The sequence below is a fragment of the Sabethes cyaneus genome, chromosome 3, assembly GCF_943734655.1.
Source record: "Sabethes cyaneus chromosome 3, idSabCyanKW18_F2, whole genome shotgun sequence".
Classification (NCBI taxonomy): Eukaryota; Metazoa; Arthropoda; class Insecta; order Diptera; family Culicidae; genus Sabethes; species Sabethes cyaneus.
This window is the reverse complement of record NC_071355.1, coordinates 252,714,216-252,728,326: the sequence shown is the minus strand read 5'-3', so window position 1 is coordinate 252,728,326 and position 14,111 is coordinate 252,714,216. Positions and strand designations below refer to the sequence as shown.

At 39.1% G+C, this 14,111-nt stretch overlaps 1 protein-coding gene across 1 annotated transcript in view; it reads left to right on the top strand.

Moving 5' to 3' along the window:
• LOC128741092 (transcription factor hamlet-like) overlaps nt 1-14,111 on the top strand; it is a 74,450-nt gene that overhangs the window by 45,354 nt on the left and 14,985 nt on the right. Inside the window, exon 6 of the mRNA XM_053836668.1 lies at nt 6,990-7,308. Coding sequence (XP_053692643.1) covers nt 6,990-7,308 — 319 coding nt within the window. The remainder of the gene's footprint in view (nt 1-6,989; nt 7,309-14,111) is intronic.

The window sequence follows — 14,111 nt, the reverse complement described above, 5'->3', positions numbered from 1 at the left end:
TCCTGGTGCGATGTTCATTAGGATTTCATCTGCATAACAATGAAACAAACGTTAACAAACTCGGGCCACGGCTGGTTGTCTCCAGTTTCTCGAATGCCTTACACTTTCCAGGTCTTGCTCCACTTGGTCTAATCCTCGAGCACGCTGTGTACCTCTGTAGCTGATTCTGTTCAAAGAAATAAATGAGAAAAAATCGAATAGAACTAATCTGGTATCCTACAAACTGCGGACCTGTTTGGATATTCGGTTTTTGCAGTCTCGAGAATAATTTTTAAATCGATCGAATCGATTTTGTGGAAATCTTGTGTTCTTGTATGAACAATGGTCTATTAATTAATTGTTGATTTTTACATCCCATTTTAGTTTTAGGACCGTTATAACCCAATTTAAATTTTGACCTTTGACTCTTTGATCAAAATGCTGATTAAACTTGGATAATTTTCATCACTTCTTTATATTTAAAATGTGTTTACTATGCGTTTACTTTATAAAAATAATTAACTAATGGTCAATTCAACAAATTTGGGTTCTCCCCAAAAACCACATCAACACCAGCGAACGGTGCCACCACTTGCACAGATTAGCTCAAATAGTGATCTGCAGGCGGTGATGGTCCTGGTCCTGGCAGCGGCGGCGGGTGATGATCGCCCGAAGCTTCACGCTCTGTTTAGAAGATGAGAGCAAATCCGCTATAAATTACTTGCATCCCAGAATGGGAAGCACGAAATAAGAGCAGTTTGTGACTTGTATCTTTGTTGTTGTTTTTGTTGTTGCTGCTATTCTTCGTCCGTGCTTTTCCGCGCATTTCCTTTTCTTTTGCGCGCAAAAGTGCACACGCCTTACGGTGCTTCTTGTCTTATACCATATGCTGTCCCTTCGACGAAGGGTGACGGTCCATGGGTGCGGAGGACGTGACGCGGTTCAAGATCGGCTTTGTTACTCTTTGGCCTGTAATCGCGCACTGCGCACTGACCATACCCAAGGAGAACAGTTTTTTCGTCGATGCTGGATGTTGTTTGTCGGCTGAACATGCGGTGATCCGCGCGAACTTCGGTTGGGTGTTTTTTTTCTCTTCTGCTGCTTCTAGATTCCGCCCGGTCCATCCGGTGCTGAAGGCAGGAACGAAGCAAACTGGAAGTCATCACAATCTTAATTTATTCACAGCTAATTATGCACAGAGGCCACTAACTACTGGTAGCCACTATCGAGCATCCCACAGTAACAGTCGTCGTCACCCAGGGTAGCCGCGGTACTTGTATGGCCTATTTTGTAGGTGCCATGACCGCGGCAGAGGCAATTTGCGTCAAGATGCATCGCTCGCGAGCAGCAGGCGAACAGCTCGAGTTTCGCTTGATGGAATGAAGTGATTTGTCAGCTTGTCGTAAGTTGTGTTACATGGAAAATGCTGTTCGTGCTCTCGGCTCAGAGATTTGACTTACACGTTCGAGGCAAGGTGCTGACACTTCTAGGAAAACGTTGCATCCAGCATCTCAATGCACAATGTTTACTTCTTAATCATTAACTATGTAGGTAGTTTTTTAACGAAAATTTTAATGTTTCCACTCATTAATAAACGCCAAATGTTCGGATACTGGTGGGCAGCCAACCGGGCTGCCGTACAAGGCCACCCATTATCGCGGGGAGGGGGGAGCAAATTGATGCGCAGGCCTTTTATATCTATCGCCAAATCTTTCGCGATATCCCGTGGTCATCGATCTGCTGCGAACGCTGTAGCTAATTTGTCAGCGTGGACAAGCGAAAGCCGTCTCCTGTCGGATTGTTGCTGCCGGCTATCAGGTGTCTCAGATCGCTCATATGCACCTACTCGCCTAGTACTCCGGCCTGGCACCGGCCGGCAGGTAGGTGGTCCCCGGGTTCAGAAGTTCATCTCGGTTACGTCGACAGCGCGCTCGATCGCGGTAGGTAATTTTTCATTTTCGGACCTGCCGCGGCGCGCGAGTGAGCGGGCGAGATCGTCATCTCGTGGCCAGGGGTGAAAACAATTAGAAGAAATCGATTTTATTTTTGGAATTTTCACTAGTGGCTCAATTTGCGGGCGCGAAAGTACGCAGTACGCTCTCCTTGGTCTGTATGCGCGACCACGGGCGAAATGATTGATCGCTTCGGATGACGGGGTGGCCAGTCACGTGGGGCAATGATGCGGTGTGTGCGGTGCGGTGTGCGTGTTTCGGCTGGGTTCGATTGATGGCGGTGAGGTGCCATCTTCAAATTGCTTTTCTTCGTGGGTACCGAGAAGATGGGTAAGGGAAGTCCTAATTTGGACGCAGGCGTGCTTTGTTTTTGGGGCGTGAGTAGTGATAAGTTGATCGGTTTGACCCGCAGAAGGTGGATGTGCGATTGTTGGAAACAGATGAGGGGTTTAACTGCTATGCAACCTGAATCAGTGCCGCTTTGTAAGAATAATTATTTTACCTTTGGCGAAAAATGAAAATGTCTTAAAATTAGCTTCCTTGTTTAAAGTATTGATTATGACAGAGTGTTTAATTCTAACGTCGAGTTTTAAATGAACATTTGCTCTAAAGACAACTGCTTGGTTCAATTGTCGAACTCGCAGTCCGTTTTCAATCTGAATTTTATATTACCAAATATTACAGACAAATCGGGGATTGTAAACTTCGAAAATGTCAATTTTCAAAATAAAACATTAGTGGTTATAATAAAGTAGTCATGCCATGTGTAGTTGCGTCTATGCGTTTTAGAAGTTTAGAAATTGTGGATAACGTGACTCCAAAGGATTTCAATTAAATTTTCAAAAGCGAGCGATATCAATCTACTCTTATCAACTGCTCATTCGTCTATAACTGCACTGTTAATGATCGAAAAGCAATCTGCTTTCCACACCATCATCCGTCTGTTCACTTTAACGGACAGAGTCATCTTGAAGCGTATGGGAAAAGCTGATTCTCTAATATAGAATAAAAAAAGCCGATTTGAGTTGACAACATTATTGCCATCATTCTCAAATCGGCATAAAAATCCCTTAATATTTTCGTTGATTGCCGAGTACAGTCTTATAAATGTAAATTACATAACTGGTGATAATCAAATACAATTTTTATATACGAATACAATTTCAGAAATATAAATTCTACAAACTTAACCATGTAGTGGTATATTCCATGTTTGAATTGGTCTGATACTAGATTGATTTTTATCTCGGCTCTAGTGGTAAACACTGTTAAATATTCGGCACATTTCCTGAACTGCTTTTCATACATAGTATTGTGGAATACTGGTCGAAAGAGGGGTTTTCAGAGGGCTAGGTGCGATGTTACTGTTTAGCATTGATGACAGAAAATTCGCGTCGATTTCCCTTGTTTTTATGAGGATAGCTCTCAAAGCATCCCTTCTTTTTATTAAGACGTCGATATTTATCAGTTTACACCTGTCTTCGTACGGCAGTAGAATCGCAGAATCAGACCATGGAATGAATCGTAATGCTTGCCTAACAAATCTCCGTTGCACAGCTTCGATTCGTGAATTCAGAGACTTGTATGTGGGCTCCATACAACAGAGGCCGTGGGCAGAATGGATCGTACAAGGAATATTTTCAGATCATCCGCACATAGCAGTTTGCATACACGGTAGGATAACGAAACAAACATCTTTGAAGCAAATGATAAAAAGTAGTGGTTCTTAATTGCTTCCCTGTGGAACGCCGGACTTGTTGCTTGAGATTGAACGATTTGGTACTTAGCTTTACTATTCGGATGCGGACGATTGGGCGAACTAGCTTTACTGATGCGGTTCTTCAGATATGTCTGGAGCCAGCTGACGAATATGTTAGAAGTCTCTAACCGGTTGAGTTCGAGCAGTTGAAGCACCCGGTTATAAATATAATTTTTTTATTTAAACGTTTCAATTTACGCAAATTTATGTAAATAACAAGTATTTGGAGTCTTTTGACGATATTTCAAAAGGAACAATCCGAAACTGGAATTGAAAATTTCGACAGGGGTACCTACAGGTGTCCCCGCTTGATCAATTGAGGGATATACTGTATCAATTTGAGCAGCACTCTCTGACAGAATGAGCAAAACTGCAACAATTGTATATAAACATAACAATATAAACATAACATAATAAACATAATAAACATAAACAAAATAAACAATAACAATTTGTATACTATTGCATCATTTTTTCCTATTTCAGTATTATTTGTGTATGATTTTTGAGTCATTTCTGTATGATTATTTGGATCATATTTGTGTTATTTTTGTTTGACTTCTGTATCATATTTATATCTCATTTGGATCATATTTAAGTAATTTTTGAGTCATTTCTGTCATTATTTGTGTAATTGTTTGTCATACATCCTTCTCGACATGAAATAATGAGCTTTTTAACAAATCATGATCCAAAATAATTATATTTTGAAACATTGTTTTTTCAACAAAAGAAAAATCGATTTACATATTTATGTACCATATCTGATGAATTTTTAATTTTAGTTTTTCGTTATTTTTATGGCTTTGTGTATTTTTATGTATCTTTTTTTATTTGTTTTGATTCATTATTGCGTTATGTTTATTATTATTTCTCGTATCATTTTTTGTCATTTTTGTATCATTTTTCGAAAATTTTTATATCATTTTTGTATTAGTTTTTCTGTCATTTTTATACCATTCATATATCATTTTGTTTCATTATCATATCATTTGTATGTTAGGCCATTACAAATATTTAAAAAAGTTTTTGTCTCTCCGGTGTTGGGCCACTGAAGGGGGGGGGGCAAGAAAAAAAAACAAAAAGAATTTTTTAATCGACAATTAATTTTATGAAAACAAATTAACTCGTATCCTAAAAATTATTTTTTTGCCCCCCGATTTTTCAAGCCAATTTCCAAGGGGGGGGGGGGGGGTGTCAAAAACTTTGAAAATGACTTGAAATGGCCTAACCGAAAAAACTATTTGATCGAAAAAACCACACGAATTTAAAAAATCACTGAAAAAACCGCGTTAATTCGAAATTGATGCAAAAACCCGCGTTAAGGTGAAATTAGTCGTCATCGATTCTCCAAATTTCAAAAGTATTCAGATTGGCAAGAAGAATGCAGTAAATACATTTCTATATACAGGACCCCGCTTTTGGGCCCAAAAATTGCTTCCGAAATTGGGCTTTTCGACGAAAAGTTAATGACTACTAGTTTCCCCTTAATTCATCATAAAAAACCGCGTTGATTAGAAAATCTTAAAAAAACGTGTAAAAAGAGACTTGTGTGTACTTTATACTCTATACTTTATACTTTATACTTTATACTTTATACTTTATGCTTTATACTTTATACTTTATACTTTATACTTTATACTTTATACTTTATACTTTATACTTTATACTTTATACTTTATACTTTATACTTTATACTTTATACTTTATACTTTATACTTTATACTTTATACTTTATACTTTATACTTTATACTTTATACTTTATACTTTATACTTTATACTTTATACTTTATACTTTATACTTTATACTTTATACTTTATACTTTATACTTTATACTTTATACTTTATACTTTATACTTTATACTTTATACTTTATACTTTATACTTTATACTTTATACTTTATACTTTATACTTTATACTTTATACTTTATACTTTATACTTTATACTTTATACTTTATACTTTATACTTTATACTTTATACTTTATACTTTATACTTTATACTTTATACTTTATACTTTATACTTTATACTTTATACTTTATACTTTATACTTTATACTTTATACTTTATACTTTATACTTTATACTTTATACTTTATACTTTATACTTTATACTTTATACTTTATACTTTATACTTTATACTTTATACTTTATACTTTATACTTTATACTTTATACTTTATACTTTATACTTTATACTTTATACTTTATACTTTATACTTTATACTTTATACTTTATACTTTATACTTTATACTTTATACTTTATACTTTATACTTTATACTTTATACTTTATACTTTATACTTTATACTTTATACTTTATACTTTATACTGAGCCAATTTTGAAGGACGGGGGATAAAAACTTTAAAAATAATTTGCAATCGCCTTACTTGTGAGCCATTATTGTAATATTTGTGAAATGTTTGGGTAAGTTCTAAGTTATTTTGTTGTTATTTCTGTATTATTTTCGAAACATCTTTATTTATTTTGTTTAATGTTCCTTCCATGGCTTCCTTTAAGTCCGAATATCATGGATTTCGTTATTTTGAAAAATATGTAGGTATTTCGGCTCCGTCTTGCTGCATACAATTTAAACAGGCACTGATTTTTGTGAGCATATAAGCAAAGTGGCTTCGAGGTTCGACACTGGTCTAACAAGCATCTTAGGTTGGAATCTTAACTGGGAGTGGTTGTAAAAGTTAACTATCCTGTATTCTAACAGCTGGCAGCGGAGTCAGTCGAATAAAAACGGAAGGTCAAGTTCCGTTAGCGGAATGTAGTATCTCGGTTCTGCTTTGCTTTGGCAGAACAAAACTTTTTTTAGTTGAGAATTAAGAAATTAACTGAGAACCTTAGCTCGATTTGTCTATAATTTCTTTGAAGTTTTGTATTTTATAATTTATTTAGCTCGTTTTAATTTTGCCATGGTTAGCAATTTTTGAATAAAACTTTAAGGCTGTAAAAGTAAGTCAGATATTATATTTACCACCAATGTTTAAGAGGAGTGCTCCACGGTAGGTGGATTAGTTTTCACTCTCATCATCGCCCAAGTGGGGGGAAAGTGACGTTAATCAATCATTGGATTGTATTAACAAAACTACCGAACATACGGCTATTGATTGAATTTCGGTTTGCTACGAGTACGAAAGCATCCAGGGCGACCGACGGCTGTTAGCTTAGCTTCCCCGTTATTAATGATTCCATTCATCGTTCGGGATTGGTCACTATTTTTTTACTTTTTGATAAATTACCTGTACTGATGGTATGTACTTTTACCGTTTATTTTTACTTACAGGTTCCCAGCATAGTGAAGCTTTCGAGGACGAGTACAACACGTCGGCTGATCTTGATACTAGTCATAAGGATCATTTACATCATAATAACAATAACAATATAAACAACAACAACAACAACAACAGTAGCATCCATCACAACACCACCGGCAGTAGTGTGGATCAGAATAGTCGCAATTGTAGCAGTAACAGTAACAGTAACACTAGCACCGCGGGTCACAACGACCAGGAAGCTAACGTCGACGGCGAGGAGGACGACGACGAAGAGGGCATCGATACGCGTTGCGTCGTTTGCGATCGGCAGTGTCACGATATCGACCAGTGAGTAGTAGTATGGCAAACGTGTTTGTTTTTCTTTTGTTATTAATATCATTGTGTTCTATTAATTTCGATTATGGAGAGGAGAATCCTGGACGAGCATCGCGCTTATGGTTGCTTAAATATTCATGCGCCTATTGATTGCCTTGAATGGGTTGCCGCAAGGCAAGGTGTCGATTTGTTGATAATCGCCCTGCGGCAGGAAGGAAGCCACACGGTAGCATTATTTATTGAGCAAGTCATTAGGCACTCACTCATCACATGCATCGGTACACCCTCGTTCGCTTTGCTTGACGCCGCGGTCAATGCACGGTGTAACAGTACCGACTATAGTTTGCTTCCACGTGGGTGAACTTGTTGACATGTATACAACCGTGTTCACCGGGCTCCACCGAAAGCGAAGCAAATATTTTAACTGGATATCCAATGTTTAATAATGTCAAATTCAATTAACATTAATCGTCTAATGGCAAGCAATTTCAGCAATATCGGCTTCAGCTGACCCATTCGCTAGGGTGGTTGGACGATTGCCATTTCTTAATGTTCAACTCTAAAAATGCCCATAACAAAGATATAACTTTACCGAAAAATTTCCGCACTGAAATGCATTATGCACCACCACGTGAAATTCCCACCGGGGCTGCAATTAATCTCCACCGCGTCAGCGTCAATCAAGACCGCTGCTACTCCCGAGATCCGTTTCACGCCCGAGGTATCCTTGCCCTGCATCCAGAGCGAGAGCAGAGCGAGTGCAGAGCAGGTCGCCGCTGCTGCGCTGATTGCCAACAGTCGACCGACCCTACACGAGAAACAATAAATTTGTGTCCACCTACGACTTAATTTGCTTAATGTTTGGCGCTTTAACCTACAGAGCGCCCGGTGCTGTATGTCGTGGACCCTGATGGACAGTACTCAGCCTGCCTCAACACAACATAGCACTACTGCAGTGTTCCGCATGGTCCCAAGAGCTCCCAGAGCTGGGAGACACCCTGGCAGATAAATAATGTTGGATCATTATTGAGAAAAATTCAATTTACTTCAACATCTTGCAACAGTCAGTGGACTTGTTGAAGGTACCGAGCAGCGTGGCGCAGTAGTGTCTGTTGAAAGTTCGGAGTCGGAACGCTCGGAACGAAATTTTGACTCCTGATGGATGCGGCAAACATCATGAAATTTAAATTTTTAATCCTTTTGGAATGGGGTTGCAGAAACTGGCATTTGTTTTCCTGCTGAGCAGCCCTTCGGGCTATCCGACTCCGAGTGATCGGAATAATGAGATGTGTTTATGCTTTGGTTCGAGTTTCGTTTCGTCGATGGTTTGGCTGGAGGACATCGATTCGGTAACGCACTGCTGTTGTGTGGAACCGGGGCGGTACTTTTTTGCTGCTACTGCTGTCGGCGAGGAACTATAAATCAAAACTCACTGATTAGAAATTATTGCTCCAGTTTTGCGCGTGCAGAACCGAACCATGCGAAGCGCGCTGGGCCATATAAGTATATAGGTACCTACGGTGATTGAATGAGCGAAAAATGAGGGGCCGCGAGAGAGAGAGAGAGAGCGAGAAAGGAAGAGTGAAATAGAGATGCTGACATTTTACGACCACGCAACCTGGGGCCAGTGTCTGGCCACCTGGTAAAATGTGGTCGTATTTACGGGCTCGTTAATACCGTGGGGGGAATTTTTGCGCACGGAAAAGTGTAACAGGGAGTTGGTTTTTCTTTTTCTTCAAGGTGATTAGACTAGCTCACGATTGGGGTTATCTAATTTCGGCTTCGAGGGGTACGGTCACCGGTTACCGGTGTGGTGGTCAGTTGTTGCCTGTAGGAGAAGGTGCTTTCGGGCTATGTTGTATGAACAAATCGTTGTAGTTTACAGTAGTCAGTTGAAATGCATTATGCAAGAAAGAATTTTCAGGAATTTCTGTTAAAGTTATGTGCTCTTTAAAGTATTGGAAAATTTTGTGAAAAATGGTAGAATTTTGTTTCCTGAACTTTTGAGGTAATTTGCTTTTATATTAATACAAAACTATTTGAACTACGATGCTTTTTTTAAATAAGCGGTATTCGATAAAGATTCAAAGATTTTCTCCGGAGCCCATGGGTAAATCAAAGACCCCGTATTTTTTAAATATTGTTAAAAATTGTTGTTTAAAATTCACAAAACAATAGGCCCCATTTCGTACAATAGCTTTGAAAAATCTGCATAATAAACGAGAATGACAAACTATGACAGCAAACAGATCAAACAGAATGGCGTTTACTAACATTAAACAGCAGTTTTAATGACGCGAGGTCGAATAAATATACTCACGAAATAATGGTTAATGTTATAGAGAAATAGGTCGACAACTTTAAAAGCCATGAAATAGTTATAAAAAAGTGATTTGACTTTCCTTTCATACCGGTGAACAAATTAATTTTTTTTTACAGATTTCTTTCTTAACAGGTTTCGCTTCTGCCTATTATAAATTAAAATGAGCCAACATTTGATTCAATCAGTTTTTACGGCACCAAAGAAATTAAGTTCACCAAGAGCGTTCAACTTAAAAAGTTACTGTCGGGTTGTGACAGTTTTTTACGTTCATAGGATAATAAAAAGTAAACTACAAACATTCACTGCTGTATGATATTTAGCATGTTTAGCATTTTACCCTTTGTTATACTATAACAGAAGTTTAGGAATTGGTTAAAAAAGCACGAAATTGATCCGAGCAGGTTCGGAGGGCCGAGCCGGTAGTGTTCGACGAATTGAGCAATGCCTGTGTGACGCTTTTTCGCTATCATTTGTTTCTCGGAGATGACTGAACCGATTTGACCGCTATTACTTTTGTTTAAAAGGTATTAAACTAGGTGCCTAGTATATCACTATTGAATTATTCGGTTATCAGACGTTTCATTTAAAAGTTATAAGTAAAAATGTATAAACTATAAACCATTTTCTCTTAAACCACACAACCGATTTCAGTGATCTTAGTACAAAAATAAAAGTTCTTACTATCATAAAGTTTTCTAGAAAGTTTGATTGAATACAAACAAGTACACTCAAGTCGCTTTTCACGCGAAGCATATGTTCCGCGTAAATCAAATTCGCGCGAAAAAACCGCGTAAATGCTGAAATGTGCAAAAAGCGACTGCAGTGTAGTTTAAAAGTTATGCCTAAAAACGTGTTTTGCCTCGGTAATAATCATCTCCAAACAGGTCACTGAAAAACACTCAGAGATGGTTGCTATCAGGCTGTTGTTTTTTGATTGGACGTGTAATTTGAAAGTTATGAGCAATCGTGTGCATATAATTTAAAACGATTTTACCCATTTTACTGGTTTTAATTATTTTAGTATCAAAGGTGGGGTTTGCTTTGTTCAAAACTGCTTAGATCGAGGTAGATAATTTTTGGGGTATAATGAGTAAAAGGCATAGTAACAAAAGGCATGATAGACGTGGGGCCTAATGAACGTGATGCTGACTGAATTAACGCGAGGTCGATAGGCCAAGGAATGTGAGACCAAGTGGTATTGAACTTGGTTTTTTATTTCTCACTATCTTAACACAATTTCTTATGATTCATTTCTCACTATTCAACTTCCCATTTCTCATTGTTTACTTCTTACTAGTCACTCCACTTCTTACTGTTCGCTACTACTCATTACTCACTTCTTACTTACTATTTAATACTCACTACTCATTATTCACTAGTCGCTGCTCACTATTCATTTCTCTTTAGTCATTACTCACTACTCATAACACAGTATTCACTGCTGATTATCCACTACTCACTACTCTGACACTCACTGACTACTTACTCCACTACTCAGCCCAAGTAACAATGTGAGTTTTATTTCATTCTTATCGTAGTTCTCATATCCAATTTTGGTCATAAAACCCATCATAAGAGTTTAATAAAACTCAAATTATTACTTGGGAGTTCTCACTACTTACTACACACTACTTTACTCACTACTCACTGCTCACTAAACACTATTCACTGCTCACTACTTATTATTCACTTCCCATTTCTCATCGTTCACCTCTTATTACTCAGTCAACTTCTTACTGATTGCTTCTCACTATTCACTACTCACTACCAACTATTTACTACTCAATTCTCTCTACTCATTACACACTACCCATTACTCAATACTCAATTCTCATTACTCATTTCTCCCTAAGCACTACTTACTACTCACTACTCATTACTCATTACTCATTACTCATTACTACTCATTATTTAATAGTGACTGCTCACTACTCACTTCTCTCTAGTCATTACTCACTACTCATTACTCAGTATACTGATTATCTACTGATATCTACTGCATACTACTCACTAATCACTGCTCACTACTGACTACTTGGTCCTCCCTCACTTCTCAGTTCTCCCTAAGCACTACTCACTACTCATTGCTCACTACTCACTGCTGACTACTCATTTCTCAATACACACTTATCCCTACTTCTTTCTCGTTAATCACGACTCATTATTCACTTTTTGTTATTCACATAATCAACGGTGAGGAACCGTTTGAGGATATTGTTTCGAAGCAGAGAGAAAACCTGTCTGTCTACCCTTAAAAAATTATTATGGATTAACCTGGGTTTGAGGGGTGTTTCTGTACTATTGATTTCGTTTTATGTGAGTGGAGTATGCGAGCTGGGGCAAAATTTCTTTACTTAGCTTAGCTTAGATAGACTGCCCATAGTTGCACTATTGTTCCACTCTTTCCACATATTTTTATCATTTTTTGTTTTTGAGAAATCGCCAGTGTCCGGACATTCAGTACTTTCTCCTAGTTGGATTGCCAAATTTCCTTTCGAAGCGGAAGTTTTGGTCATATTAGTTGCTTCAATAGTCATTTTTTCGGTGGTTTCTCGAGCCAAACGGAAGAAAGAAAGGGAAAGGAAAAGTCGAGTGCCATGTTGGCTGCCATAAACGTATTGTGACGACCTTGTCGTGATAGTAATAGTAAAATCAATTCGCTTGTAAATTATATTTGCAAGAAGCGAAGAAATGTCGGACGCTTCACCTTGGCGATGGTTATTAAAATTTACTACAGAAGATTATATACAGTTTGATTAATAACTCAAATCGTCCTGGCGACCCGCGGAAACCTGTAATCAACTATGCTAAAGTTTGCAATAAATCTGCAATTCGAGGAAAGATGGAGCGTGATTTGCTCGCCCATAGTAAGCATCGGATTGATTGGCAAATCACCGCGGCGTTCGCTTGCCCATCGGCAATGACCATTTATAATTTATTCTGTCAGTAACAGATTCATGGCACGCAACACGGAGCATTAGCAAGACTGATTTGGGCGTTGAATAATTGATGATCCTCCCCTTTGCCCAGTCCCCATCGGAAACAGGTGGCTACCAGTATTTACTATGCAGGTGCACTATTGGTCTGCTGCATCGGGATGACAGCAGTCAGTAGTGTGGCGATGGAACGCCATTATGAATATTTAATTGCCCCCCACTGCCGGTGTGGGGCAGTGCAGTGTGATTTGATAGAGGCTTCTGCTGGTGTCCGTAAATACATGTTGAACAGAACCAGTTGCGTTTTAATTGTTGTTCTTGTTGCTCACAATCGAGCGAAGCTGCATGTTCTCGGGGAGGAACCTGTTATTACTATTGGCGAGCGGTTTCCACCTAAGCGCGATCGTTAGATTGATTCATGTGTGTGCTGTCGGAAATCTTTTTGTGTCTGACTAATACGTTCGTAAATCTTGAAAGTAAGTTTGAAATAATCTTTTTTACGAAATAATACCTAACATTATCGATTCAACCACAGCAATAATGCGACACTTGCGATATAAGCGAAAATACCGCGAAGCGCGTGCTGGCGCGCTGTGCCGTTGGGAAATCAATTCCGATTATCTGACAAATATCGCGTGAAATTTGATTCCGATAATGTTTCCATTCCATATCGGGTGCCGTGTGGCGGCGGGCCGGCACGGTAAATCGCAATCGCGCGACCGGTTTTCCAGTCCAATTAATTAGCTGAACATGGCGAATCGGAATGAAGTTCAGCCGGACTGCGGATCAATTTGAATAGTTGGCCCCAAATTGCCGAACTCCCACTGCGCGTCAACCAATCCGGACCGGTCGGTCGGTCGGCCGGTGTAATAGATCTAACATCGGACGAAACCCGGAGAAAGTGCAGCCCGGTTGTCAGCTTACGGCCTATCGCCATCGGATGTTTCGGGTCGCTAATTTTTCACCGTTGAAAACTCAATTATTCGCTGCGGGTCCTATCGGATTGTGCCTGTATGATGATGCAACACGTTAGGTCGCATGATGGTGTTGTTTGTCACTTACGATCACTATCGCTGCCAGCCTCCCGGTCACCGAAGCCGGGTGCGTTAACTTCAGTCGAATCAGATTTTCCAACGAACAGAAGTCACCACACATAAATCTTACTTCTGCTGGCTTTGGGATTGGCGATCGGGCTTATCGAGACTGTTTTATCATGCACCGATGAAGAACGATTTCAGTCAGCATCCAAAGCTAGTCGATCATCTGCTGGTCTGTGGTGGTTTGATTGAAAATGTGTTGTCTATCGGAAGCTTTATGGGGCGGAATGTGGGGACATCTATCTTCCTAAGTGACGACGCGCGACGAGACGTAGATCACGATCTGTGGAATCTTTTAGCATACCACGAAGCTCTGCAGATCCTAATGATTGCCAGGTATTACCACGTTTCCTGTCCGGGCGGCTGTCAAACGCGTCTCACCGCTGCGTCTCCGTACGGACCGGCGGCAGCCGCAGCGGTCAAACCGGTCGGTCCGCGCAGCAGAGCATTAGTGTTACT